We start from the raw sequence: 27,894 nt of genomic DNA, 5'->3' as shown, positions 1-27,894 counted from the left end.
GCCGTGGCTGACGGCGCTTTCGTCACCGCGCGGGGCGGGCCCGAGGCCGCGGCTGCCCGGCGCCCTCCGCGCGCCTGCACAGTGGCCCCAGTCCAGGATGCACCGAGACGGTTTCCGAAGCGGGGGCCCCACGTTCACACGTAAGTGGCGCGGACACGCGTGTCCCGGGCCTCCGTTTCCTGCTCCTTCCAACGAGGATGGCAAAGGCTGGCGGGCGGCGGGGCCTGGCTGGGCCCAGGGGTGGGCGCATTCGGGGGACGGTCGCGCCCCACGGCTCCCGGGAACGTGGGCTGCCCACGCGCACACGTGGTTCTCATCGCTGCGTGACCGGGAATAACTCAGCTTCACGTTTATTTGGGGCCCCGGGCAGGGATGGCTTTGCGCAACGTCGAGGGACTCATTTAACGTCTGGACGTGCGTCGCGCCTCGCCGGGGTCCGCTCGCCCCGGCGTGGCCCTCCCGCCGTCGTCCAGGAGCTAAGGAGGTCCCCCGAGGTCGCCACGCGGAGCGGGGTCCCCTCCCGCGGGCCTCCAGGGCCCACGCGCGCGTTCCGCCCGGCCGCGCTTGGCCCTCGGGGCTTTCCGTAGAGCTCGGTTTTGCCCCTTCAGGCTCCTCAGGCTCCCCCACCGGCTCCTCCCCACCAATCACCGCGGCTCCTGGCTGGCGGAAGGCGGGGCGCTCCCGAGATGGGCAGCCCCGTCCGCCCCTGGCCTGAAGCCGCGCCGAGATGGACAGCGCGGTCGCCCAATAGGCGTGAGGCCCGGGGTCGGCGCGCGCCAATACGGTCGGGAGGCGGGGCCCGTGGGGGGGGGGGGCTGCGTGAGTGTTGAAGGCCCAGGGGACGGTCGCCGCTGTCGCGGCGTCGGACACGCGGAGCGGCCGTCGGGGCCCCGGGGCCCCGCCGCCGCCATGAGCTACCCAGGTGCGGCCCGGCGCGGCGGGGGGCGGCGGAGGGGTCGCGGCCCGCCCTCCCGGGGTCGCTCGCCGCCCTCGGTGCGGCCACAAAATGGCGCCGCGGGGCCGGCCGCCCCGCACGCCTCCTCGCCGGGGCGCCCCCGGCCCGGCCTCCTCGCTCCTCCGCCCTGCAGGCCCGTCTGCAGACCCTCCCCGCGCTCAAGGGCCGCGAGACACCCGCAGCGACACCCCCCCCCCGGGGACCCAAGCAGGCAGTCCCTGCAGGGTGGGGGCCGGGCCTTGGGCCTTGGGCGGGGGTCGGGGCATCTCCCACGCGGGTCTCCCCCCCCTGGCAGCTGTCAGATCACCCGGGTCGAGGGCTGCGCAAGCCCCGGGGGGACGGACACGGAGGCCCCCAGCGGCCTGATGCACCAGCACATGCGCCCCCCCCCCCTCCCACCCACCCAAGGGGCGTCACCTCCGGCCCGTGGGTGGCCGGAGACTGCTGTAAAGAGGCGACATTTGAGCAGAACGGTGACAGCCAGGGAGATGACGGGGCCCGGGGAGCCAGGCCCCCCAGGGGCAGGGCCGGGCCTGGCTGGTTGGAGGATGGGCCAAGGGGGGGCACTGGGATTGGGGCAGAGGGGAAGAGGGCGGTGGAAGCAGACAGGGGCCCCTGGCCGCGGACGTGCTGCTTGTAACTGATCCCGACGCCTGCCGGGTTGGTCTTGGCAGCGACAGATGCCTGGCTTCTCAGCCAGGAGCCACGGGGGCTGGGCCTCCCAGTTTGGGGGGCGGTGGGGGGAAGCCGTGTTACAGGCCCGAGCGTGTGTGCGGTTGCCCAGTAACCTGCATGCTGTGTGGACTGTCCACGATCGAGAAGGGGCCCGAGCCTCCCGGGGCTCCTCTTGTTCTCCCCCTTCGGCTTAGGCGAGCTCCTCCAGGTCGGGAACTTGGCGGGAGCCCCTGTTTTTTCTGGCAGCCATCCCCCAGCCCCAGCAGTTTGCCAACCGAGGGGGGGAGTTTGGCTGCTTCCGGAGAGACGTTGCTATTGTCACAAGCGGGTGGAAATCGGAGATGCAGCTCCACACCCCACCGGGCCCAGGCCAGCCCCTCGCGACAGAGCGATCCGGCCCCTGGTGTCAACACGGTGGAGGTGGGGCACCCCTTGCCCCAGCCTCTCCTGGCCTTTCCGGGCACAGGGCGGCGAGTCAGGAGGGTTGTGGCCGGCCACTCTGGAGTTGAGATGTATCATCTTGACCGTGTCTCACTGAGAACTGGTAGGCAGTTAGGCAGCCTAACAGTGGAACCATCCGTTTTTGCCGCTGGGGCTACCGAGTTACAGGACCTTAGAAATGCAGGAGAAAGGGGCTCCCTGCCGCCAGTGGCTGAGCCTGCATTTCCACTCCTGAGCTCATAGGCTGTGGTTCTGGGTTTGTGTGGGGACTGAGGCAGCCAGGCTAGGGCTATAATGATGAACTTTTCCTTGGTCTCAACAAACAGAAAACCACAGTAGTTTTTTAACATGAGTCTTGCCCTCAAAAGAAGTAGAATCTGAGCGTCAAGGGAATTTTAAGGCACAATCTAGGAACTGTCTGCTTTTAAGAGTAACTTGTAGATTGAGGCAAATGTTACTGTTACTAAGCATAGAAAGTGATTAAAGGAGTTCATCTCTTTTTTATTAGGAGGTACCAGAGATTGAACCCAGGACCTCATACCTGGAAGGCAGGCACTCAACCACTGAGCTACACCCGCTTCCCCATGAGTTTGTTTGTTTGTTTTTAGGAGGTGTCAGGGATCCAACCTGGGACCTCGTACACGGGAAGCAGGCACTCATCCTCTCGAGCTACACCCACTCTCCTTCATCTTTTTGTTAACCAGCTTTTTATTCCCACTTACTTTCTTTTGAGCTTGAGGGAAGAGGACCGACCCTTTGTTAGCACTGAAGGAGAAGGTGGGAGCAATAGAAAAACAGGACAGGAAAATCTAGAATTAGGCCTTCAAACAAAGGTCTGAAATGTTAACATCTTTCAATAGATACATTCAAATGCAGAGCGCCCACTGAGGGCAAAAAGGAGATGGTGTGTATTAGTTATCAAGTGCTGAATATCAAATTGCCGCACAACTTAGTAGAAAAGGAGATGGTGTGGTGTATTAGATATCAAGTGCTGAATAACATATTGCCGCACAGCTTAGTAGCTTCACAGAACAATAACCTTTGATTATCCCAGCCAGTGTTTGTGGTCAGGAACAGGGAGTGGCTTAGCTGGGAGGGCCTGGCTTGGGGTCTTTCTTGAAGTTGCGTGTCAGGAGGCAGGGCCTGGGGTCCACTTCCTCGGGAACTCTTCCACGTGGGCTGCTGGAGCGGGGCCTCCCTCCGTGGCTGGGAGTGGTCAGAAAGAGCAAGGCCGAAGCCTCGAAAGTTACGTGGCCATTTCTGCGGTGTCCTCTTGGCTGCCCGGGCAACTCCTGTTAGTTTAGGAGGGTCTGCATCAAGTCAGAAAGTGAGCCTCGGAGGCATCCTGGAGGCTGGTTATAACCCCTTTCCTTCACTCAGAGAGTAGAGGGTGGAGATAACCTAATTCCAAGTGTTCCCTCATTTTTGGCATTCTATCACGTCCTAAAGAATCCCCTTTCCAAAAAAACAAGTTGAGGGGGCCGGGAGAAAACTGAGAAGCTTTGTGTATTGAGCTAAAAAGATGCCAGAGTGAGTGAATCAAATGGAGTGGGCTGTGCCACAGTCACCATAAAGCCATGCCTGACGTTGGCTTTCTAGGGTCAGAAACCTGCTAGTTTTGTCATCTCACCCAGAGCCGATCAGGCTGGTAAGTTGAACCAAGAAGAGAATGATTGCCGCAGCAGACCGTGGCTGCCCTTTCCTGAGGGGAGCTCGCTGGCCGAGGAAGGGCCAGCTCCGGCGACAGTACTGTGGAGCAAGAGATTAACATGGAATTTGGAGCAGAGAGGGTCAGCAAGCCCTGAAGGTTGAATGGCTCGTCTCTGCTTTTTTTCCAGGGAAGCCCCTGGGCCCCTCTTGCCTGAATAAGCAGAAGCGCTGTGGCTCTCGAGCCTGCTCGCTGCGTCCAGTGCGTATTTCTGTCCCAGGGTGGGCTAGGCTCCCTGTCCTGGTGCAGTGTTCAGAAGCCAGGTTGCCTGAATTCCGGGCTCGGTTTGCTGGGGGCCCCGTTGAACAAAGAGGTTTCCAGAAGCTGTTGGAGCAGATGGTGGGGAAGGCAAGTACGTAAGAGACTTACTTGGTAGGTGACGAAGCTTCCGGCAAGGTGAGCTCTCGGGAGAATGCTTTTGGCATTGCCTGGGTCGTCACTGATCCTCAGTGCTGGAATTCAGGCATCAGGGTCGCTGGAGGGAATCTGTTCTAAGTGTTCTCTTTAATTAGGCAGGGTTAAAGAAAAAAGCCAGGCTGGAATCCTGCCAGCCCGCTCCTTTCCCGGGGCGCAGCCTGGGTCTGCTCTCTGGCCCCTGCAGACCCCTGCAGCTGGGTGCGGCTCGGGGTCTGGCAGCGCCCTGGCAGTTACACACGGTGTTTCCACAGCAAGTCATAAGAGTGTTCACACCGAGAGGGTAGCTAAGGAAGGGAAATACCCTCGCGGGTCGGGATGGCCACAGGTGTACCGCCTTGGTGGGGGGTGCTGGGTTGGCAGGTCGCCTGGACCTGGGCCACGAGCCGGTGGCCCTTGGCACATGCGCACCCCTGCGGGAAGCACTGGCCGGTGCTGCCTCCATCATGCCTGCTGCCAGATCTCAAAGAGGAAATCGAGTCTCACAACCAATGCCTGAGTGCCGGCCCTGGAGGGGGGCACTTGAAGCATGTGGGTAACGTTGTGTTTAAACAGCTGTGAGCTCTTGAGGGCCCCGGCTTCAATTTTCAGGTCATGAGTTGGGTCTGATGGAAACCGGCACGTATCGCCTCTCACGGGTCTCAGTCATAATTTCAGTGTTAAGGGTAAATCATTTAAAAAAACAGACTTTCAAATGAAGTTTTAGCAAGTGTCAGTGCCTAATGGAAGGAACTGGCTTGGCTATGTGGCTTCATCATAGTTTCTTCTAAGCCTGCTTTTAGAAGCAGTAGTTTCTGATAGAGGCGCAAGGTTTCTTTACTGGGTATTAGGTTAAACTGAGAAATAGTTTGAGAGTTGAGGAAATAGGGAATGATGTTTTTATATCATGTGTGACATTGTTTACATATCAACCTGCTAACCCACATGATTTCCGATAAGAAATGATTGCAGTACGCTTTGTTAATGGGAAAGCTGCAGAAAGTAAAGGAGTTTGCCTTTCAGATTTGAAGAGTGTTATTTACCTTAATAACATAGTTTCAAAAATAACCCCGATGGGGAGGGATGGGGCTCAGTGGTTGAATGCCTCTTTCCCATGCATGAAGTCCCAGGTTCAACCGTAGATGCCTCCTGAAAAACAAAAACAAAGCCCTGTTCTTGTTTGAAACTGGGGTGGTTTGCCTCTCCCTGGTTTATATATAAAGCGTTCGTCTCGGTTAGCTGGACGGTCCTATGAGTACTCATTTTACCAGCACAGATTACCAGTTCGAAGCGTTCAAACGTTTTTTATCCAGTCCCTGTGGGGTTGCAGGTTAAACATAGCCTGCCTTGCCGTTGGGTGACTGTATCCTGGAGGTGTAATTAAAGGGTTCAGAGATTTGGTGGCTTTCCACCGAGGGGAGGGCCTGCCAGCCCAGGGTGCTCGGGCTTACTTTTCATGTCGCTTGTTGGGGGAAGATTAACCACCCTCTGCCTGTGCCTAGGCTTTGTCCAGGGATCCGAAACCACTCTGCAGTCGACGTACTCGGACACGAGCACCCAGCCCACCTGTGACTACGGTGAGTGTGGGCGGGGGCCGCCCTGCTTCCCTGGGGGCGGGGCAGGCGGGGGTCCTCGTCGTTGCCTTCCGCTCTGCCCCCACCCTGGCTCTTCTGAAAGCAGACCTGTGGGGCCGGCAGGTGCTGTTACACAGCTGGTGCCTTCCTTCGGGGCAGGGAGAGGGAAGGTGCCTGCGTGACTGAGGTGGCCGGGGCTCTCTCGGAGCTGCGTGACAGAAGCCCCTGGAGGGGCCCGGGGGGAGAGTGGCCGTCCAAGTCCAGAGGGTTGGACTGAGCAGAAACTCCCCAGGGTGGTGCACGTGGCCCCTGGGGGGGGGGGCTGGGGGGCGGGCCAGCAGGCGCCTAGAGAGGCCCTGGGACGACGCACGGAGTGGACGTGGGCGTGCTCACCGGAGACCGCCCGCTGGCCTGAACCCTGGGAACGCCGCTCTCGGCGTGCCCGTCGCGGGAGGCCTCTGAGAAAGCAGCCGTCTTCGGAATGAACAAGGATAATGGCCTGGGTACTGAGATGGGGTGTGTTTCACAGCCAGCGTCTGGCGGACCACTGAGCCTGGACAGCTGACGTTCAGGGAAGGAATGGGCAGCAGTGAGCTCCCCGGAGTCCTTGGAGCCAGCCCCTGGGGCCAGGGAGACCGAAAACGCCTTGAGCTTCCGGCCCGTGGACACTGGCTACTGAGCGCTCAGCCCAGAGTGGAGAGAGGATGGGAGTTTCATAAATGAGGGGAGACTTGATTTCCTCAACCCCCCTCTCCTGCCCTCCTCCCCTGCTTTAGTCAAACAGTCTCACATGGCTCATCTTTTGAAAAAACGCGTTCTCCTCCAGTTTATATTTTTTGGATATAAGTTTTTTTTTTTATCAGATGTGTGATTTGCAGATATTTCTTCCAGACTAGGGCTTTTATTATTTCTTCTCTTGTCAGTGTCTTTCGAAGACAGATGTTCATAATTTTCTTGGAGTCCAAGTTATCTTTTCTTGACCGCAGCATGCTTTTTGTGTTGTAGCTAAGAAATCTTTTCCTAACCCAAGGTCACAACGATTTTCTCCCAAGTTTTCTTTCAGCCTTCTTTCACTCGAGGGCCCGCCTTTGCCGGTGATCTGCTTTGAGTTAACGTTGGTAGGAGCAGCACGGTCTCGCTTGCGGCCCGCCGCTCTGCGTGGGGATCTCCAGGGGTCCCGGCTTTGCCTGTTGGAAGACTGTCCTTGATCGCATTGCCTTGGCACCTTTGTCGAAAATCAGTAGACTGTTGCTGTGTGGGTCTGGTCTGGACTCGCATTGTGCTCTCTCCCTTCTCCAGTGCCGTGCTGGACTTCACAGGAAGCCTTGCAACGGGGTGTGTGAGTCCTCCCGTCTTGCTCCTTTTCAAAGTTATTCTGTATATTCTCTTTCTTCTGCTTTTCCTCATAACTTTTAGAATCATTTTTGGCCATTCCTATAAAATTCCTGCTGAGATTTTGGTTGGGTTTGTGTGGGTGAGTTTGGGAAAGGTACCATCTTTGCAATGTCGGCTCTTCCAACCCGTGAACATAGGGTGTCGCTCTCTTTACAGCTTTGATGACTTTCATCAGTTCAGTGTCGTTTTCAACATACAGATCCTGCACAAGTTTTGTTAGACTTATGCCTATGAATTTCATCTTTCCAGTCCTTTTTTAAATGGTATCTTAAAAATTTTGATTTTAATTGTTGAGTGCTAATATATAGGAATTTGATTGGCTTTTATGTATTGACCTTGTAATAAACCTTGTCTGAATCACTTATTCTAGTTGTTCTTTTGTGGCTTCTTTGAGGTTTTCTGTTTAGCCAGTCATGCTGTCAAAGAATAAGGATGGTTTTTCCTCCTGTCTTAAATGGCAAGTACGATCTAACAGCATCCACATAACGTTTTAAAAACGGGAAGAGTCGGCCAAGATGGTACTGGTTGAGTAGTGCTTGTCAGCGAACCTAGTTTCGTGGCTGCTGTTCTCAAGGGTGGAATTGTGTGTCCTGCTTTATTTTTCCGAAAGCTGGACACGTGTGTTAGTGCCACACAGGCTTAGTGAATTCCTGGCCGGAGCCTCCACTCCGTTGCTCTGAGAGGGAGGCTGGGGCCGACTCACCTTTACCTGGAGGTGGGCCCCTTAGATGCGGCTTCCCTTTGCTTTGTGGGAGCTGCTTACAATGACTGACTGCCTTCTCTCCATTTTTCTTATTTTTCTGAAAAACTATGTTCTTAGAATTCTCCTTGTCGGACATGGTCTCGCCCCCTCTGGGGACGGGAGTGAGTTCGGACGTTCTTCCGGGAGGGGCAGGTCTCAGGGAGACCCCAGAGCCCTGGTCTGGAGAAGGGCTTCCCTGAAGTGGCCCAGCTGGCCTGTCCTCCAGCGGGTCTGGGCTGCTCTGGGCATAAAAGTAGCACGAAGTGCCTGCCCCGAGGGACCCACGTGCTGACAGCTTGGCGTGGCCCTGTCTGAGGCCGCGTATGAAGTCCTCGCTGGCAGAGTCCAAGCCCCCTCCTGCCTCCCTGCTCTGCCGCTCGTTCGGCCCTTCTGGCAGCCCCTCTGCCGTCCCACCCGGGGCCCACACAGAGCGGCCGGGTCTAGCCCTGCCTTCCACTCTGTCTCCCTGGTGCCGACAGCCACGCGGCCCGGGCTTCCTGTGTCGTCCCGCCCATCCTGCCTCTGCCCTGCGAGAGCACCTCCACCCGTGCTGCCCGTGCCCGGCGCAGTACTGCCACCTCTGCTCAGTGTGCTCAGTGAAGCGCCTGCTGTTTTCCCCAGCCTGGGAGCCCCTGTGCTCTGCTAACCCCCTCGGCCCACGGCTCACGGAACAGCGGTTCACAGTCCTCCGGAGCCCTCTGCTGCTTTCTGGTGCCTGCCTGTTTCCATGCGGGCTGCGGGCTGCGAGGCTCTCGCTTGGAGCCGACTTGCTGTCCTCTGGCCTGCACTCTGGCTGAACTTGGTGTCCTCTGCCTTGGGGGTGGGGGGCCTGTCTGCCAGGCAGAGACCACATGGATGAGGAAGCAGATGGCAGAGTCCCCCCCAGGGCTGCCGGGAAACCAGGGGAGGGATTGTGTCCAGGCAGCCGAGCGTTTACTCCCCACGTGGCTTTGAAATCTGCCAGTTCTCAGTAGCTTGGTGTTCCTGAAGGAATGCATTTTTGAAAAATCCTGTAACGAGATAAAACCCAGAGCAGATTTAGCTTCCAGACCAGGTGGTTCTCCACAGCATTTCTTGAGCTGGGAGTCGCCCCCTGGCCCTCCTGTGGGCGCGATCCAGCAGAACACACTCGACACGGTTGAAGGCCATTGGGCCTTCTCCGTCAGGCAGATGCTCGGGGTCCCGGGGTGGTGGGTTTCCCTGCTCTGGCTGGTCAGGTGAGGTGGATGACGCCACTGGAGGGTGGATGTGGGCCCTGTTTTAGCCTTCTTGAGCACAGACTCTCTCCAAGGAGCGGTCAGCTCTGGTCTCCCCTTCTGGGGAAGCGGTATCTCCTAATCCGAGCTCTCTAAGGCAGGAGTGTGGGAATGCTGGGAACCGGGAGCTCCTTAAGCAGCAGCGTGTGGCCAGAGCCACGGGAGGCCGTGGCTGCAGACCAGGGCCTCCGCCAGGGTGCCAGGGCAGCAAGCGCCTGGCCATTTTCCTGGAAGTCTCACGCTTGGGTTCACATGCGTGGTTCCATCTGCTGTGACCAGCCAGATCCTGCGAGTAACTGTCTGCATTTGTGCCTGAATTTAGTAAACTCCCTCTGCGCTGTCATCGTTTGTAAGTGCATCTGCTCTTTTACTTTTTGTAGGATACGGAGGTTGGAGCTCTGGGGCAAACAGAGGCAAGTATCGCTCCTGTGCTGACCCCCTCCCCGGGATTGAACTGGCCACATGGCCCTGCTATTGTCCCGTGGGGCCAGCATGGGAGGTGCTCTTGGGTGGCCTTGGGGATCCTACTTGGAATGGTTCAGGTCCCCCAGATTTGGGGCTAGGGTCCCCCGCGTGTCTGTGTTGGTCTTCCTCCCTCCTGCCCCCTCCCTGCCTGTCCTCCTCACTCGTGTCTCCCTTGCCGCAGGCTACGAGAACTACAGCTACGGCTATGGCTACGGCCAGGAGAACGCCAGCACCTACGGGTACAGTATGGCCGCTTCACACTCCTGGGACATGCCCGGCTCTGACGCAAGCGCAAACCCTAGTGCCGTGGCTGGCGCCGGGGCCGATCCCGTCTTATCCCGAATTAACCAGCGCCTAGACGTGGCGTCGCACTTGGAGACTGACATGATGCCAGGAGGGATGTACAGCTCAGGGGGAGAGAGGTGAGCCGACCCCCAGCCTGCCGCCTCCTTCCTTGCCTGCTACCCGCCCTGGGGTCCAGTGCTCGCCTCTCCCGACTCTCTCCTGACCTCCTCGTGGGCAGCAGCTCCCTGGAGGCCGGGGTGTGGCCGCAGTGCCAGGGGGGCGGGAATGAGGCCTCCTCTCCAGGCCAGCCGCGGTCAGTCTCGTCGTCCCCCACGGGGATGGCTCTTCAGGCACTCATCTCACAGAGTGGTCAGTTGCCCCACCCAGAGAGAGCCGTTCTGGAACGATCTCGAGGCTTTGACCCCGTCTGGGGTCAAGGTGGGACAGATTTGGTGTGGTGTGGAGGCTGGGACAGAGCCCTGGAGAGAGCGTTTGGGGTTGGTCCCCATATCCGGGTTTGAACGATGTGGGCCCCAAGCCTTCTAGGGGCAAGACTGCCACGAGCCACTGAGCCATCGCCGCCCTGCGCCCCAGCACTGTGCCGCAGGATGTGTGTGTCGCCCCAGGAGTGCCTCTGCCATCACGAGGCTTAGGCGAGCAGGGCACAGAGTGGAGGGGCCTCGCTGGTCCGGTTGGGGCCCGAGGCCTCCTTTGGATCTTGCTCCAGGCCCCGGGAGGGGAAGCCCTGCCTGACTCAGCCCAGTACTGCGGTTTGGGGCCCTGGGCCCAGCTGGCTGCCGCGGCGCGGGGAGGGGTGGCAGCTGGGCTGGGCGGCAGCTTTTCCAGCTGCCCAGGTCAGGGTCCAAGTGCAAGGGAGGCCTCTGGGGACCAGAGTGGGAACAGAGCTGCACTTGCCGCCTGACCCTCTCTGTGCCTTCCCAGAGGCTTCCCTGGCCCCGGGCTTGGTGCGAGCCCTTCTGCTAGTCCCTGGGGGTGTGCGGGTGCTCCCTGTCGTGCTACTCTGTGCTTGGGTGGTGGTTGAGGGGCCTTGGAGGGCCCGGGGTGGCCTCGGGCTGCTGGGTCCCCAGTCATGAGGGAAGAGACCAGCACGGTGCTTTTCAGGGGCCCCCTGGCCTAGGCCCCACATTTGCTGTGCTGGTCCCCAGGGCCTGCGGGACGCCGGGCCAGGAGCAGCCCCTGGCTTGAGCTCCTACCGCCGCAGGCCCGTCTCCAAGGGCAGGGGCGTGGACCGGAGCCCCAGGCTCTTCGTGTCGGTCCTTCAGGGGCCCCGGGCTGGCGCGGCCGGATTCTGGCTCGAGGACCTTGCCTGCCTGTGGAGCGCCCCGCTCCTGGCGGGCTGGGCCCTGTTGCCTGGCGTTTCTGAACGGGGCGCCTTCCCGGGGTGGCTGGAGCTGTACGCCCTGTCCCCAGGTGGCGGGCACTGTGGCCCCTGATGCGTGGCTGTGCTCCTCGCAGGTACGACTCCTACGAGGCCTGTGACTCAAGGGCCATCCTGAGCGGGCGTGACCTGTACCGGCCGGGCTACGACTACGGCGAGCTCGACCCCGAGGTGGAGGCGGCCTACGAGGGCCAGTACGATGCCTACCGGGAGCAGTTCCGCATGCGCGGCAGCGACGCCCTGGGCCCGCGGGCGCAGGGCTGGCCCCGGGATGCCCGGAGCGGCCGGCCGATGGCCTCAGGCTACGGGCGCGTGTGGGACGACCCCATGGGGGCCCGGGGCCAGTGCCTGCCCGGCGCCTCCCGGCTGCCCTCCCTCTTCTCCCAGAACATCATCCCCGAGTACGGCGCATTCCAGGGCGTGCGCGGCGGGGGCGCCTTCCCGGCGGGCTCCCGCTTTGGCTTCGGGTTTGGCAACGGCATGAAGCAGATGAGGCGCACCTGGAAGACCTGGACCCCCGCCGACTTCCGGGTGAGCGCGGGGCCTTCCCCGGGGCCCCTGCCGGGCTCTGTGGCCGCCTGCCCTGACCCCTCCTCCTCCCGGCCCAGACCAAGAAGAAGAAGAGAAAGCAGCCCGGCAGCCCCGACGAGCCCGACAGCAAAGCCAGCAGGACTGACGGCTCGGACAACAGCGACTCGGACAACGGTGAGGGGCGGGCTGGGCCGCGGCTGCTGCGCCTGCGCCTGCGCCGGGGGCTCCGGGGCTGGGCTCACCGTGACCCTCTTGTCCTGCAGACGACGGCACCGAGGGCGAAGGTGTCGAGGGCCCCGAGGCGATGGAGAAGAGCCTCAAAGCAGTGAGTAGCCTGTGGCCCTGGGTTTTGGGGCTGCGGGTGGCGCCCAGTGTGGCCCAGCGTGCACTGGGGCCTCGTCCAGAGAGCGGGGCCACGACGTCCCTGCCTGAAGACGGGGCGCGCCGCTCTGCGCGGCGCGTTAGAGCCCTTCACACCATGACGCAGCGTCTGGAATTGTCTCGCAGGAAGGGGAAGACGAGGAGGGCAGAGAGGACGGGAAGGAAGAAGGCAGAGAGGATGCAGAGAAGGGTGAGTGCTCCGGTGCTCCCGTGGCTCCTGGCGGCAGGCCCCGGCGGTAGCAGCGTCTGTGCCGGCCGCCGAGGGCTCCTCTCCCCTTCCTTCCAGCCCGGCTCTCCTTGGCCGAGGCCGTGCCCTCCGACGGCCCAGCCTGGCACGGGCTGTCGCCTTCAGGTGGGGGCAGCAGGCGGGGACATGGGGACCGAGCCGAGCCTCGTGAGACCCCACCCCATCCCTCGGTAACGCGCAGTGCCGAGGCCTCAGTGGCTGGTGTCCGAGCTGGCACGCTTGGTGCGGTTTTCCCGGCTCTGGTTTGCGGGTCCTTTCCCTTAGCACCTCCGGCCCCCATTGGGAGTCCGTGTCCCCCCACTGAGGGACGAGCGCCAGCAGGTACCTGCCAGTAAATCCGGCCTCAGGCCACCGAGGATGGGGAGGGGAGGGCCAGGCGAGCTTTGGGGCCTTTGCCCCTGGGGGCTGCACTTAGGCCCCGGCTGTGGCCCCCCCCTCCCCTGGACATCAGCCAGGTCCCCGCTGAGACCGCCACTCAGTGGGCCCCTCGGCAGAGCATGGTGGTCAGGTGAGTGGGGGGTCAGCGCCTGTCCCCCTTCCCCTCAGTGTCGAGGCCGAGCCCGCCCCTGACTGCCCAGGGTGCCCGGCCTCCTCGTGGGCAGAGGCCTTGCTTGGACAGGGACTGCCAGAACGGACCCTGTGGTGGGTGACGGGCTGCAGGGCCTGCTCCGGCCTGACCGAGCCGTGCTGGTGACCCTGCTCCCGCACCTCACAGGGGCCCTGACTGTCCAGGACGAGAATGGCCAGACCAAGCGCCTGCTGCAGGCCGCCAAGAAGAGCCAGGACAAGCAGAAGCGGCGGCAGCGAGACCGCATGGTGGAAAGGTAACCGGCCCCTCGGCCCCTGCCTCGGCCTCACCGCGCGGCTGCCGCCAGGAGCGCGGGGCCGCGGCTCCGCCATCTCGCCGCCCTCGGGCCTCCCACGGGCGCCGCCGCCTGCTCGGCTGTGCATGGACCCTGCTTCCCGCCAGGCCCAGCTCCCAAGGCCTGACTCGGCCCCGCCCCTCTGCGGCCGCTGGGTGACCGCTAGCGTCTTTGGCCTGAGACCCACCGCTGCTCGGCACCATTGCCCAGAAGCTCCGGCGCTAGGTCGCTCGGCGCAAGAGCCCAGAGGTGCAGTGGGGGCCCGATGCCCCCGAGGGAGGGGGCCGGCTCATCAGAGACTCGAGGTCCGAGGCGCCCGTGCCGCCCCAGCTAGCCGCCAGGAGGCCGCCGCCGAGCCCAGGAGAGACGGCAGCACCTGGGGCTGTGGCCGCTCGCGCCCGCCCTCGGCCCTGCCCGCCGGCCCTGCCAGACTGGCCTGTCCGCGGCTGAGCCCTTCACGCCCCGGGGTCGGGTCTGTCTGCCCTCAGGGCTCCCGCATTGGCGCTTGCCTCCTCCTCCTCCGCCTCAGACTCTTGCTCTTGCTGGACCTTCCTCAGCCTCGCCGGCGCCTGGCCCCTGGGCTCTCCAGACAAAGCTGACCCCGTGGCCCAGATAAGGACGTCCGGCAGAGGTAGGGACCCGCCCCGAGGCCTCGGTGGCGCCGGCCTCCTCCGCCCCTTGCCAGGTGGCTGCAGGCTGCCCTCTGGCAGGCCGGGCGGGCGCCCTCCTTCCAGCTCAGACTGGTCTCTTCTCGGAAGAGGAAGACGAGGCGGCAGGCGCGCAGGCCTGCCTCCGCCCGCCCCTCCCGACACCACCCCCACGCACTCCGAGCAGAGGACGGGCTGGGCCTCTGAGTCCCCCGGCCCCCGAAGGAAGATGCAGCACCTTCTCGGGCCCTGCCTCGGGACTGCTTTCTCCTCTGCACCTCAGGCCCACCGGCGCAGGCCGGGGCGTCCTTCCTTGCGGTCCCCCTGGGGCCGAGGGCACCAGTTCCTGCCCGGCCTTGTAGAGAGGCCCTCCAGCAACCTGGCAGCGACTCCTGTCTGGGAAGGAAGAGCTCCTCCCCTGCCCCCACGTTGCAGGAACTGCAGCCTGCAGACTTCCTGTCCCTGCTCCTCCCGACCCCACTGTCCCCCTGCTGGGACCGCACTCCACAGGCCTGTGAGCGAGGCCCGAACCAGGGCCGGCAGCTGGGTTGGGCGAGGCGGCAGCGCTGCTCCCCGGGGCCCTCGCAGCCTCAGCCCCCTTCTCCCTCCTTGTGGCAGGATCCAGTTTGTGTGCTCTCTCTGCAAATACCGCACCTTCTACGAGGACGAGATGACCGGCCACCTGGACAGCAAGTTCCACAAGGAGCACTTCAAGTACGTAGGCACCAAGCTCCCCAAGCAGACGGCCGACTTCCTGCAGGTGAGCCCTGGCCGCCGCCGCTCTGTGCTCCCCTCGGGCTCCGTGGCGCACAGAGCGGTCGGCACGAGCCTCGGTGTCCCCGGCAGGAGTACGTCACCAACAAGACCAAGAAGACAGAGGAGCTCCGGAAGACGGTGGAGGACCTGGACGGCCTGATCCAGCAGATCTACCGGGACCAAGACCTGACCCAAGGTGCGCCAGCCCGCCCCTCCCGGCCCGCCGTGGTGGAGGAGCCGGTCGGCTGTGCCCAGACGCCTGGTGGCTCCCGGGTGGCTTCGCCGCCTGGGACCAGCGGCAACCCCTCCCTCCCCGCAGAGATCGCCATGGAGCATTTCGTGAAGAAGGTGGAGGCGGCTCACTGCGCGGCCTGCGACCTCTTCATTCCCATGCAGTTTGGGATTATCCAGAAGCACCTCAAGACCGTGGACCACAACCGCAACCGCAGGGTGAGCGGCTGGGGGCAGGCGGGGGGGCGTCCCGGGGCAGGACTGCTCCCTGCCCCAAGGAACTGCAGGGGCAGGCGGGGCCGTTCCCAGCCCAGAGCCAACAGCGCGGCCCTTTGGAGGGCGTGTGGCAAAGGGCGCCTGGGCTCGATGGGCTGTGGGGACCTCTTGTCTAGTGGGCCCAGGGCCTGGTGAGGTTCAGAACCAGACGGGGAGAGGCGTGCGCTGCAGGTGCGGGTGGAGGCGGCCCTGGACTTCGGGGGCTCGCGGGTGCTGGGCTCCCAGCCTGGGCTCACCCCCGAGTGCTGGGAGTGCGCCCTGAGCCGGAGACTTCAGGCCCGGCGGGGAGCAAGGCAGGGGTCCCCCAGGAGGCGGCTGCAGTGATTATGGTGAGGGGTTTGCCACCCTCTGGCCAGGGGCTGCTGGAGGAAGTGATCTGCCCCTGGGCCAGGAGTCTGGGTGTCTTGGCTTCCTGGCTCGGGTCCCTGGGTGGGCAGTGGTGCTGCTGACCGAGGTTGGGGTGGGGTGCGGAGGCGGAGCAGGCTTGGCGAGAGCGTGGACAAGCTCCAGCCTGTCCCCAGTGTCCACACATTGCCGAGGAGGCGTTTGGGGTGACTGGGGGAATGCTGGGTGGCAGGGGGCTGTTAGGCCTCTGGTCCAGGGGTTGGAGAGCCGAGGGGCCCGGGGCCAGCCCTGGGTGGTGGAGCGCTGTGGTACCCAGGATGAGAGCGGGCAGCGGCAGTGGCCGGCCTCTCCTTCCTCGGCGCAGTCTCGTCAGCCGGGGCAGGGCTGGGCCCCGAGGAAAGTGCAGGGAGACGAGGAGAGCAGTGGCTGGCACTGGCCATGGGAAAGCCCTGCGTGTCTGCACCTCGCCAGGAGCACATTCTTTTTAAAAATTCATTTGCTTTATTCATCTTGGAAACCCGAGAAGAGTCCGTTAGAAAGGTTGTACGCTAAGGAAAGCCTAAAGGAGTTAAGCACGCAGGAGTGGATTGTTGGGTTGGAGCTGGATGGGGGTGGGGGGGCAAAGAGAGCAGATGGCTGAAGGATGAGCGAGAGTGGCCGAGGCTTTGGGAGAATCTAGGAGAGTGGGTGGTTCTCAAAGGAGCAGGGAAAGGAAAATCAGCCGGAAAGTCTAAAGGGGTTTGGGAGAGGGGTGAGAGATACTTAGGAGGCAGCAGAAGTAGTTGGTTTCGTAGAAATAAGTTACAAAGAGATGGAAAGCTTTAAATCCTTTTTTTTTTTTTTTTTTGGTAACAGCTGTTACCGAGATAAAATTCACCCGTTTAAGGCATATGCTTCAACATGTAGTTGGTGCGTTCACCGAGTTGTGTGCGCGTCACCACAGTGGATTATAGAACACTCTCAGCACTTCAGAAAGAAGCCCCAGGCTGTTTACCTTCACCCCCAGCCCTCCCTTCTCCTGTATCTTACATTTGGGGGGGAAATACACCAGATGTTAGGTACGGACTGTAGTTAGTAATGCTTCGCGGTGCTCGTGCAGCGTGTGAAACAGTTGCTTCACATAGACAGACAGCCTCACAGGATGCGAGGTGGTGGGGGGTGGACTGAAGGCCGGGGCCCCGTGTGATGACAGGCAGGTTTGTTTTGTAAGTTCACAACTTTTACTATACATTTCCTATTTACGAATGTTCATGTATGAATGATATCCTTCAATAAGTTATTTTTAAAGTGAAAAAAGATCTTTAAAAAGCCCTAGCTTGTTTAGCTGTCACCCGCCCCAAGCTCCCCTCCTCCCGTAGCCCCAGGCCACCACTGACGAGTTTTCTCACTGTACACGTTTACTTACTCAAGACACTTCATATAAATGGAGTAGTAGGGTATATGGTCTTTCTAAAAAATTTTTTATTTTTTTTCTAAAGATACATAGATCAAAAAAATGTTACATTAAAAAAATATAAGAGGGTCCCACATACCCCAGCCCCCACCCCCCACAAGGGTATATGGTCTTTTATCCTTTTTTTAGAAAGTAATCTTCATATACTGTAAAGTTCATCCAGTGTACAGTCAGTGGTTTGGGGTATAATCACAGAGTTGTGCCTTCATCACCACAATCAATTTTAGAGCATTTTCATTGCTCTAAAAAGAAAGACCCCTAGCCCTTAGCATTCTCCTCTCAGTCCCTGTGTCCTTTTTCTCCCATACACAATTCTGTCCCTGTAAATTTATTTACATTTGTATTTTATGTAAATGGAGCCAAACAATGTGCAGTACTCTGTGTCTGGTTTCTTTCACTTAGCATAATATTTTTTTAAACTTGCTTTTTGTTTTACAGTTGATGGAATATTTGTACATTTTTATTCTCTACAGTCCACAGTTTATTTTAGGTGTTTTGCCCATATAGCACCCTATTAACACCTGTAATAGTGACATAGGTCGGTTTTAATTCACGGAAGAACGTTCTTCTATCTGTGCTCTTGACCACACTGGTCATCCACAGCAGGTCACTGTGTTACACGGCCCCGTGTTTTTTAAGCTCGAGCCTGCCTTCTAGCGGCATGCACACCCCTAAACTTGCCCTTTCAACCAGTCACGCTCCCGTTACAGTACTGTTAATTATACTCACTTTAAGGTGCTCCCATCCCCTCTGTCCATTTGCAAACAATTCCAGTCTCCAATCAGCCTTCCTAAAATTCTGCCCACTTTAAGCCTCAGCTCGCCCCCTTCGCTGTCCTCACTCTGTCTTCTGGTGCCCTGTATTCTGAGCAGTAGCTCCAAGAGTCTGCCTGTTACATTTAGTTCATATTCGTGAGGTCACGCTGTTGTGAACATACCCGTAAGTCTTCTCTGTCTTTGTTGCTCTACCCCAGTCCATCATTGAAAGCGGGGTACGGAGGTCTCCAGCTGCTGTTGAATTGGTATGTTTTCCACTTCAGTTCCGTCAGTTTCTACTTCACGTATTTTGGTGCTGTCAGTAGGTGCATAGATGTTTATAATTGTTAGGTTTTCCTCATGGACTAACATTTCTATCATTACAAAAGTTGCTTTTTAGCTCCAGTATCATTTTTTGTTTTAAGGTATTTTTCTCTGTCTGAGATTAGTGTAGCCATTCCATCTTTCTTGGGTTGCTCTTGGCACGACGTATCTTTTTCTACGCTTTTGTTTTTTATTTTTAAGATTTATTTATTCCCCCCCCCCCTTGCAGCTTGTTCCTTCTCTTTTTGCTGTCTCTTCTCTGTGTCCATTCGCTGCATGTTTTTTCTGTATCTGCTCGTCTCCCTTTTGTTACGTCACCTTGCCGCGCCAGCTCTCCGCGGCGCACGGGCTGTCGGCCGGTCAGGTGTCCGTGGCGCATGGGCCACCTTTTGCCTTCACGAGGAGGCCCTGGGCCTCCCGTATGGTAGACGGGAGCCAACTGATTGAGCCACAGCCGCTTCCCTGTATGCTTTTAAGTACATTTGTATCTTTGACCCTAAAGTATATCTCTCATAGACATCCCATAGTCGATCAAGTTTTTTTAATCAGTCTGACAATCTCTGCCTTTTGATTGATTGTTCCATTGATATTTAATGTTATTGTTAATATATATGTAGTTGGATTTAAGGCTGCCATTTTACTATTTTCTAAAGGTGTCGTGTCTTTGTTTTGTGTTCCTCCTTCACTGCTTGCTTTTGCATTATTTTCTAAGGTAACTTTTCAATTTCTTCAGTAAGGTTTTCCACCATATTCTTTGGAGTTATTTTCTTAGCAGTGTTCTAGAACTTATACGTTTGCATTTCATGCTTATTGATTAAGATGGACATTTTAACTTTGTCAGAGCCAGCTTCAGATTTAAACTAGCTTGCTCCCTGTGAGTTATAGAAACATGCTCCTGTGTACCTTTATTCCCTTCCCCTCTCCTCCCCCTCCTTTTGGTGGCGTTAAAGGTATCACAACTGCTTAGGTTTCACACCTGCAGTGCAGTGTGGTTACTGCTTTATGTAATTGCATGTGTAGTAAAGATGGCCGAGAGGCAGGCAGTGACACTTTCATAGCTCTTGTTATATTGGCTGTCTTTTCCCCATTTCTGGTTCTCTTCATCTGATCCTGCGGATTTTCTTTTCTTCTGCCATCTTCTCCTTACTCAATACATCTTTGCTCCCACTTATCTCTTTTACGTTGATATTGGCAAATATAGTACGTTTTTATGTGTTAGAGACCAAACAATACAGGTATATACATGTTGCTTTAGATTATTGCCTTTAAATCATTTAAGAGAAGAAAGGAAAAGAAATATGTGCTTATATTGTGCTTTATCATTCCACAGTTAGTTTTACCACTGCTTTCTTTATTTGTGTGTGGATTTGCATTATTATCTGGGTTTACTTGCTTTCCACCTGAGGAACTTTCTTTAATGTTCTTTTTAAGATTTTGTCTTAATTTTTCTCCCCCTTTGTTGTTTGTTCTCTGTGTCCATCGTGTGCTCTCTTTGTCTGCTCGTTTTCTTTTTTAGGAGGCACTGGGAACTGAACCTGGGACTTCCCATGTGGGAGGGAGGTGCCCAATCGCTTGAGCCACATCTGCTCCCTGCTTTATAGTATCTCTCGTTGTGTCATCTTGTTGCGTTGCCTCGTTGGGTCAGCTCAGTGTTTTGCTTGTCTTTTTGAGAAGGCACCAGGAACCGAACCTGGGACCTCCCATGTGGTAGGCGGGCACGCAACTGCTTGAGCCACATCTGCTTCCCTAATATTTCTTGTGAGCGGGTCTTCTAGCAACAGATGTCTTGGATTTTGTGCTCTGGGGATGTCTTTATTTTGAGTACATTTTTGAAAGATAGCTTTGCTGGGGTAGGTGATTTTGGATTGACGGTTTTTTCCCTTGAGCACTGTGAACGTATTCTCCCACTCCTTTCTGGACACCATCGCGTCTGCTGAGAAGTCAGCTGTTCATCTTATCGGGATTCCCTCGTGTTGCGGATTGAAACAGGTGCCCCCCAAAAGGCGTGTTGAGGTCCCAATCCCTGCTCAGTGGGTGTGAACCCATTTGTAAACAGGACCTTTGAGACGTTACTAGTTCAGGTGCCCACACCGGAGGAGGGCGGGCCTTCATCCAACACGGCTGAGGGTTCTCTTATAAGCAAAGGAAACTGATCCCAGAAGAGAAGCCATGGGGAGCAGCCAGGAGCCGGAAGTCAGCGGAACCAGGAAGGGAGAGGAGAAGATGCTGCTGTGTGCATGGCCGTGTGGCTGAATAGCCCAGGAACTCGAGAGGTTGTTGGCCGGCCAGAAGCTACCAACCCTGGGAGGAAGCTAGCAAGTAAATCCTGTTGGTGAGCCAACCCATTGTGTACGGAATTTGTGTTAGTGGCTTTGGTACCCAAAGTGGGATGCTACTGTCACAAATATCTATGGAAAGGGCTTTGAATTGGGTCATGATTCAGTGAGTCAATGATTGAGGGCTAACACGAGTAGAGAAACTTTGTATCATCTTACAGAAAACATAATTAGTCATGATTGGAGTATTGGTAGAAATATGGATGTTACAGTTAATTCTGAAGGTACCCTAGAAGAAGATGAACATGTTACTGGAAATGGAGGAGAGGTGACCCGTGTTGTAAAATGGCAGTGAACTTGGTGAAATTGTGTTCTGATGCTGGACGGCAGAACTTGACAGAGATGAACTTAGGTGTTTTTCAGCTGAGGAGATGCCCAAGCTAAGCGTGGAAGGTCACAGCTTGGACTTTCCCTGTAGCTTATCGTGAGATGTGAGAGGAAAGGGCTGAGAACTGAACACTTGGGCACGAGGGAGCCAGCAGTCGACGTGGGAAAGCCTAGGCCCATGCAGAGTGTGCTCTGAGCCTAGGGCCACACGTGAGTCCCTCGAGGGCAGGGCTCCATGCTGAAGGCGTAGCCAAACACGGATCCAGCCAGCCGTTTCAGTGGACAAGTGGACGTCAGGATTGGAAGTGCCACTATCTGGGAAGGATCTTTGGAGAATTCTCTTGTCTGATGGTTTAACTCCCTGAAACTGCACACAAAACTGAGAAGGTTTTTTGCAAAGTTTTTCTGAGCAGATCCTCTGCCAATCTGGACCGAAAGGGACAGAAAAGGGACAACGTGACAGAGGAATGATTTTAAGGGCAGAACCAAGGAAGCAAAGGAATGGGCCAAAAAGATCTCTTTGGGCCAAGACAGCGGGCCCTCCCACATGTGTGGAAAGGGTGGGTCTGCCCCCGTCCTTGGGGGGGCATTATCTCTCAGCATTTGGGGGAGGGGGCATTGTGCCCTGTTGTTCAGAGAGGGCGGTGTAGCCACCCCACTGCTGCTGCTGGGAGGTGGGGCCCTACGTGCAGCCCCCCCTTCTTGGGGGCCTGGCCACCACCCCAATGCTGGGAGAAGGTGGGGCCCACATCCCATTGTTTGAGGAGAGCATGCCACCGGGCAAGCACCTGGAAAGGGTGGGGCTGCTGCTCCGTCGGGCATGGAGGACAAAGCATCAAGCCACAGGTGCTCTCAGGCACAAGATCTAAGGGCTTCCGAGATGAAGGGACATGAGGTGCATTCAGGGTGGTACGGCCTTTTCCTTGCTGGGTTTGGGGCTGGTTTGGGACTGTGACTTTTCCTTCCACTTCCTGCGTTTCTGGAAGGGGACTGTCACTCTGTGCCTATCCCTCCATTGTATATTGGAAGCAGATAACTTGTTTTCTAGGTTCCCCAGGTCCATCAGACAGAGGAACTTTGCCCCAGGACTGACCACACCCATACCTGATTCAGGGGACTTTGTATTTAGGGTTGTAAAATGGCTTAAGGCTTTTTGAATGTGGCAGTGGAATGAATGTCCTTTGCATGTGAGAAGAACATATCTTCCTAGGGTCCAGAGGGCAGACTTTCGAGGACTGAGACATGCCCAACAAAAGTCATGTCCAGGCTCCAATCCCTGCTCCAGTGGCTGTGAACCCACTTGTCAATAGGTCCTTCGAAGGTGTTACTAAAGGTGTGGGCTCTGGAGGAGGGCGGACCTTCCTCCAATACTGCTGAGGTCCTTATAAGCCAAGGAAACCGGACCTGGAAGAGAAGCCACAGCGAGCGGCCATGAGCTGGAAGCCAGCAGAACCCAGAAGGGAAAGGAGGAGGTGCCGCCAGGGCATCGCCATGTGGCAGAAAAGCCAAGGAACCCCAGATGGCCGGTCGTCCAGAGATAGCACGCCCAGGAGGAGGACGCACGCCTTCCGGCCTCTGAAAGGATGAGCCAGAAAAGCCCTGTTGTCAGACCAGCCCCCTGTGCAGCATTTGTTTCAGCAGCCAGGGAAGTAAGACGCCTTGTCAAGTGGCGAGTCTTTTTTCTCATGCTGCTTTCAACATTTTCTCTTAGTTTTGACACTTTGAGCATTTTCACTATCTTTGTATTTTTTGTATTTGGAGTTCATTGAGCTTCCTGCTGGCTGGTTGTATAGATTTTTTTTTTTTTTTTTTTTTTTAGTAAATTTGAAAAGTTTTCTGCCATTATTTCTTCCAATAATTTTCCTGCTCCTTTCTCATTTTTCTTTTCTGGAATTCTCATTATTCATGTTAGTGTACCTGATGGTCCCACATTTTTAGGAGGCTTTCTCTGTTCATGTTTCTTCGTTCTTTTTTTTCTCAGATTGCATAATCACTGTTGGTCTATCTACAAATTCGCTAATTTATTTTTTCTGCCATTTCAAATCCCTTCAGCCCCTGTAATGAATTTTTCATTTCAGCTGTTGTACTTCTCAGCTTCAGGATTTCTGTTTGATTAATGTCTTTTTCTGCGTTGATACTCCGTATTTGATGAGCTGTAATCGTCATCCTATCCTCTTTACTTACTTAAATATGGTTTCCTTTAATTCATGACTGCTTTGACTTCTTTGTCATATCTGACATGTGATTGCTCTCAGATAATTAATTACTGTTGGCTGCTTTTTTCCCCTATGTGTATGGGTCAGCTTTTCCTATTTATTTGCATGTCTTGTGATTTTTGTTGGAAATTGGACACTTAGATAATATGTTGCAAACACTCTGATTACTGCGACCTGTGTACCCACTGGGGGCTGGTTATGGGATGTCTGTCTGCTTGTCTGTTTCGTGACAAGCTGAACTGTTGTCGGTGAGGTTTTCTGCACTAACACCATTAGTGCGAAGCTTCTGATGCCGCTCCTTGGAGGGTGACTGACACCTTTGGCATGTGCAGGCCTTGGGATCCTCATGGTTTTGTGTCTGCGCTCCCTGTGCGGTACCCTGACCCCACCCTGCTGTTCAGGTAGGCCGGGTGCTGGCTTGTGGCTCACTGTTTCCAGCAGTGCACTGGCCCAGGTCAAACGAAATCTGCAGGAGTAGTTTCTGAGGCCACTGTGTGAGGTTCCGACCCAGGAAGGTTCTTCTTGGCTGTTTCCTTGGTTCTTTCTGGCAAACCAGTGGGCCTCAGGTTTAGCGTTTGTCTTGGAATCTCCCAGGCTTCCCTTTTTAGTTGCTGTTCTTTACACCCTTGTTGGAATGTGCCCTTAGCCTTGAACTTCCTCTCACTCCGTTTCAAAAGAAGCCGGTTCTTTGGGGAAGAGATTTGGAGCTCTTTTTAAGGTCTGCCTCTCTCCCCTGGGCAAGTCTCTGGCCCAAGGGTCTGGAGCAGTGGGGGTGTGAGTGGGGATCAGTGGCGAGCTGTCCTGAGTGACACCCCCGCTTTCAGGAATGGGGCACTCAGCAGAGGGGACCGGGAGGCTGTAGCCTCAGGTCTCAGCAGGCACATCTGCTTCGTGAACCACCAGGGTGGGGCGACCTGGGACCCCGTATTCCCAGCATCCTGCACCCAAGAGAGATTTTCTGTCCCACAAGTTGTGCCACCGGAGCTTGGGTTTACAGATTCTCGACTAGGTTGCAAGAAAGAGGTCAGAGCTTGGGTTTACAGATTCTCGACTAGGTCGCAAGAAAGAGCTCAGAGATGCGCTGGTTTTCGACTAGGTCGCAAGAAAGAGCTCAGAGATGCGCTGGTTTAATTAGGCTAGTAAAAAAGACTCTGTTGAGAAACGAGAGAAAATAGAAGAGTTGGTATAAACCTGAAGTGTGAGTGCGGGCGCCCTCCAGGCAGTGTGGGGGGAGCCCCACCTGCTTGCTGTTCTGATTGGCTGCCCTTCTGTCCTCACCTGTTAGCTCTCAGGGGACCCCGGGGGCGGCCTTCCCGTGTGGAGTTGTGGGAGTCTGAAACGGGGCCTTGTGACCAGGGTCTAGGCAGGCTTTCTGGCTGTGGCAGCGGCGGCTTTGTTCCCGAGCAGCTGCCTCCCTCGGGGTCCTGGGTCACGTGCTCGGCCAGGGCCCTACTGGGCCCGGATGCCATCCCTCCTTTTTGTACTGACCTGCCTCAGTTGGGGCTGGGTGGAAGAACTGGGGGAGAGGGAGCCCAGGGTTCTTGGCCGCACCTCTGCAGCCGAGGTTCTGTCCTGAGCTGGGGTGGCGGAGGGAGCAGCAGGAGGTTTTCTTGATTGGACGTTTCTTCCCTTGCTGTGTGCCAGGACCGCTAACAGGGGCTTCCTTCTTTCTTAATAGACAGGTAGTTGTCAGCAGTTTCTCTGGGGAGTGGGTCCATGGGGCTCCTCAGGCTGCCATGCTCTAAGATAGGAGAAAAAGAATACAAACAAGAAAGCTGTAGAATAATAATAGTACGATCAAGGGGCTAAAGAGAATATGAGCAGTCGTAAATCGAGGCGGGGGCTCGTGCATTGTGCACTCTAAGTAGGGTGTTCTCTGGAATTCCAGGATGGTCCAGTAAGAAATCTATCATCAGAATGAATACTGGGCAAGAAGACTGTGCAGACAACCTGATTATATGCTTAGAAAAGCTGAAGGGTCCTAGCAGGATGCTCTGAAAAGTAAGAGATTTTGATAAGAGGACAGGATTTCATAGAAAGAGGAATCGTTTTTTTCCATTCTAGTAATAACCAGTTAGAAATGGAAATAGAAAAAAAAAAAAAACACTACCAAATGTGGGAAATAAGTAGGAATAAGGATTTAAGAAAGAGACGGGATCTTGGGATCTTTAGGAAGATCTAGGAAAACCCCAAGGATAAGACCACGTCCTCACCAAGTGCAGTGGCAGACTGTTGTCCTAGATGGGAAGACTTAAATAGCAAAAGGCAAAACAAAAATCAAGTCTTCCAAAATTCACATAGGCATTTAGTGCAATTCCAGTCAAAATTTCATTGTGGGCCAGGGGAAGGCAGAGAAGATGTGATCCAATTCATAAAGTTTCACACTGTAGAATTAAGTCTAGCAAGAGCTGAGAAAATGAGAAGGCAGCAGAAAGTTCAGGAACTTACTTAGCCAGTATTAAAACCTATTAGAAAACCACGTTATTCAAAACGAAAACAGTGCTGTTGGCCCCGTAATGAAACAGAGGAGCCTGAAATAGGGAGTTTGGCAACAGATCCCAATGTGCTTTGGAACTTAGCGTATGCGTCCAGGTTGGTGCAGGCGCTTCCTCTGAAACCCTGGGCCGGATGTTTGGAAGTGAGTTTTGGTCTCAGAAAGGCCGCATGGTGTGAACACCCATCTCTGCAGAGGATCTGGGGAAGTGCCTTGAAGGCGAACCCTCAGTAGCGCTTCCAAGGGACATGTCCAAGTGGGACAAGACCATAGGAAACTTCCCATCAATTCATGTTTTGCCACCAAAGATATTATAGGGGAAATCTTTTGGTTTTCTTTGGATTTGTTACCTGTGGATAAGAGATTATGGACCTATCACTCAACCAAGTGGGAAATAATGTGTTTCTTTATTATTTATTATTTTTTAAAGGAGGTACCAGAGATAGACCCCAGGACTTTGTACACAGGGAAGCAGGTGCTCAGCCAATTGAGCCACATCCAATCCCATTATTTACTTTTTACTGCAAGTAAAGTCGGACCCCTACTTCACACCATATATTAAATTCTAGGTTTAAATGTGAAAAATGAAACAAAAGGTCAGAAATAAAATTTAGAAGACTGTTTACGCCATGGAGAGAAAGCCCTCCCTGAAAGGACGGGTGGGCGGTCGCCCAGGTCAGAGCACTCAGACGCCTTCCTGGGCAGGGACGTGACCAGAAGGAGCATCGGTTTTTTTCACAGCATTCATTTTGCCATGAGAGCAAAAATATCAGGATGATGCCCTCCAGCGCTGATGGGGAGGCAGGGCAAGTGTATTGTTTGGAAACTAGCGGGGGAGCCGACTTGCCGCTCTTTTGCACGGGCTCGCTATGGCACTCTTGTCATACTTTGGGGAACCCGTTTGATAGAAATGAAAGCAACAGAACGGATGTCTGTTAAGTTTATTCTGATATGGTTTACTTACTGTGGCAAACGTCCAGAAACGACCTAAGTGTTCACCAGTTGGGAGAAGTTGTGTATCCATCCACATGCCTGGGGAGGATGCTGGATGGCACTAGTGAGGAAAAGCTGTAGAGAACGAAGTGTAGCCTAAGTGTGTCTCTAACTCGCTTCCTGAAGGCTCTGCAGGAGTCTAAGCGCCCCCACCCCCGAGCATCGCCTTCATGGTGATGGACTTCCCACCACCGAGGGCCCCTCTGCACGGGATCCACCACCGGCAAGGGGCCGCCCTGTCACCGCCTTCAGGCTGCACGGGGCTCTTGACTGTGTCATGTACTTAACCACTTCTCCACTGACAGGCATTTAGGGGGTTTCCAGTGTTTACAGAGTGTGCGTTCACATGCTTCCAATTGCTAAACTAAGAGGTTACTGGAAGGCATTACTAGGCAGGGTTTTTTTTTTCAGTTTTATGCATTTTATCAAAATGCTTTTCCCAAAATATGTAAGCATTGGAGCCTCCCGCCAGCAGAGGAGAAGCCTGGCTCTGCCTTCAACCTTGCTGTCACCGGGTATAACTCGGGATTCCGCCCTCATTTTGATAAACTGCGTTTGTGCCCCGCTTTCCTATCTTCGCTGTAGATCCGAAAGGTCCTTAGGCCCTTAGGCCCTGAGGCAGTCAGCCTTTGTCCCAGGCTGCACGTGGCTTTTAGGTTTCTTCGTTCTGGCGGTGCTGGTAGCTGCTACTAAGCAAGTCAACTCCCATAGAAAGCGGGGGCGCGTTAGCAGGGGTGGGGTCAGGTGGGCGCGCCCCAGGGCGCCCTCCCTCTTGGGGTCTCTTCCCGGAGTTCACTGCCGCTGGGAGCAGTGGTGGGACTGCGCTGAGCCCACGGGCCGGGGACGCTCTGGACGCTGCTCGGGAGGGGGGCGGGGGCGCCAGGGCTGCAGGCGGCCTCCCCAGACCCCCTGCTCTGCCCCCAGCTCATGATGGAGCAGTCCAAGAAGTCCTCGCTCATGGTGGCCCGCAGCATCCTCAACAACAAGCTCATTGGCAAGAAGCTGGAGCGCTACCTGAAGGTGAGCTGGCCCGCGCGCCCTGGCCCCCGGCCCCCGAGTCCCCGCGCCCCGCTTCACGCCCCGCTTCCCCTCCCTGACCCCCGCAGGGCGAGAACCCCTTCACCGACGGCCCCGAGGAGGATCGGGAGCAGGATGAGGTCGAAGGCGGCGCCCAGGACGAGGCCGCGGGCGAGGGCGCGGAGGAGGTGCCGGCGCCGCCCCCCGTCCCCCCGGAGCCGGCCCCCGAGGCCGCGCCGCCGCCGCCCCCTGAGGAGGAGGAGGAGGCCGTGCCGCTGCTGGGGGGCGCGCTGCAGCGCCGGGTGCGCGGCATCCCGGGCCTCGACGTGGAGGCCGACGACGACGACGAGGAGGGCGGCGGGGGCGCGCCCTGACCCGGCCGGCGGCCGCCTAATAAAGTGCTTGCACCCGCCT

At 56.6% G+C, this 27,894-nt stretch overlaps 1 protein-coding gene across 2 annotated transcripts; it reads left to right on the top strand.

Annotated features, from left to right (window-relative positions):
• Positions 1–14: 14 nt before the first annotated feature.
• AKAP8L (A-kinase anchoring protein 8 like) lies at positions 15–27,892 on the top strand. Of its 2 annotated transcripts, XR_009184688.2 has the most exons (15): positions 15–140; positions 5,675–5,749; positions 9,520–9,552; positions 9,786–10,026; positions 11,366–11,819; positions 11,897–11,993; positions 12,083–12,144; positions 12,327–12,390; positions 13,163–13,271; positions 14,576–14,717; positions 14,804–14,909; positions 15,033–15,163; positions 26,875–26,978; positions 27,388–27,483; positions 27,570–27,622. XR_009184688.2 is itself a non-coding variant. In XM_004452304.5 (14 exons), exons 1-14 carry the CDS (start codon positions 98–100, stop codon positions 27,852–27,854), a joined length of 1,938 nt encoding a protein of 645 aa, XP_004452361.1. In that variant the 5' UTR covers positions 15–97; the 3' UTR covers positions 27,855–27,892. The 2 variants fall into 2 exon arrangements, 1 of the variants encoding a protein (XP_004452361.1); XM_004452304.5 differs by lacking the exon at positions 26,875–26,978 and having other exon boundaries at positions 27,570–27,892.
• Positions 27,893–27,894: the final 2 nt, after the last annotated feature.

This window comes from Dasypus novemcinctus, unplaced genomic scaffold (assembly GCF_030445035.2).
Source record: "Dasypus novemcinctus isolate mDasNov1 unplaced genomic scaffold, mDasNov1.1.hap2 scaffold_124, whole genome shotgun sequence".
Lineage (NCBI taxonomy): Eukaryota > Metazoa > Chordata > Mammalia > Cingulata > Dasypodidae > Dasypus > Dasypus novemcinctus.
The sequence above is the reverse complement of the archived record's forward strand: the minus strand, read 5'-3'. Positions and strand labels throughout refer to the sequence as shown.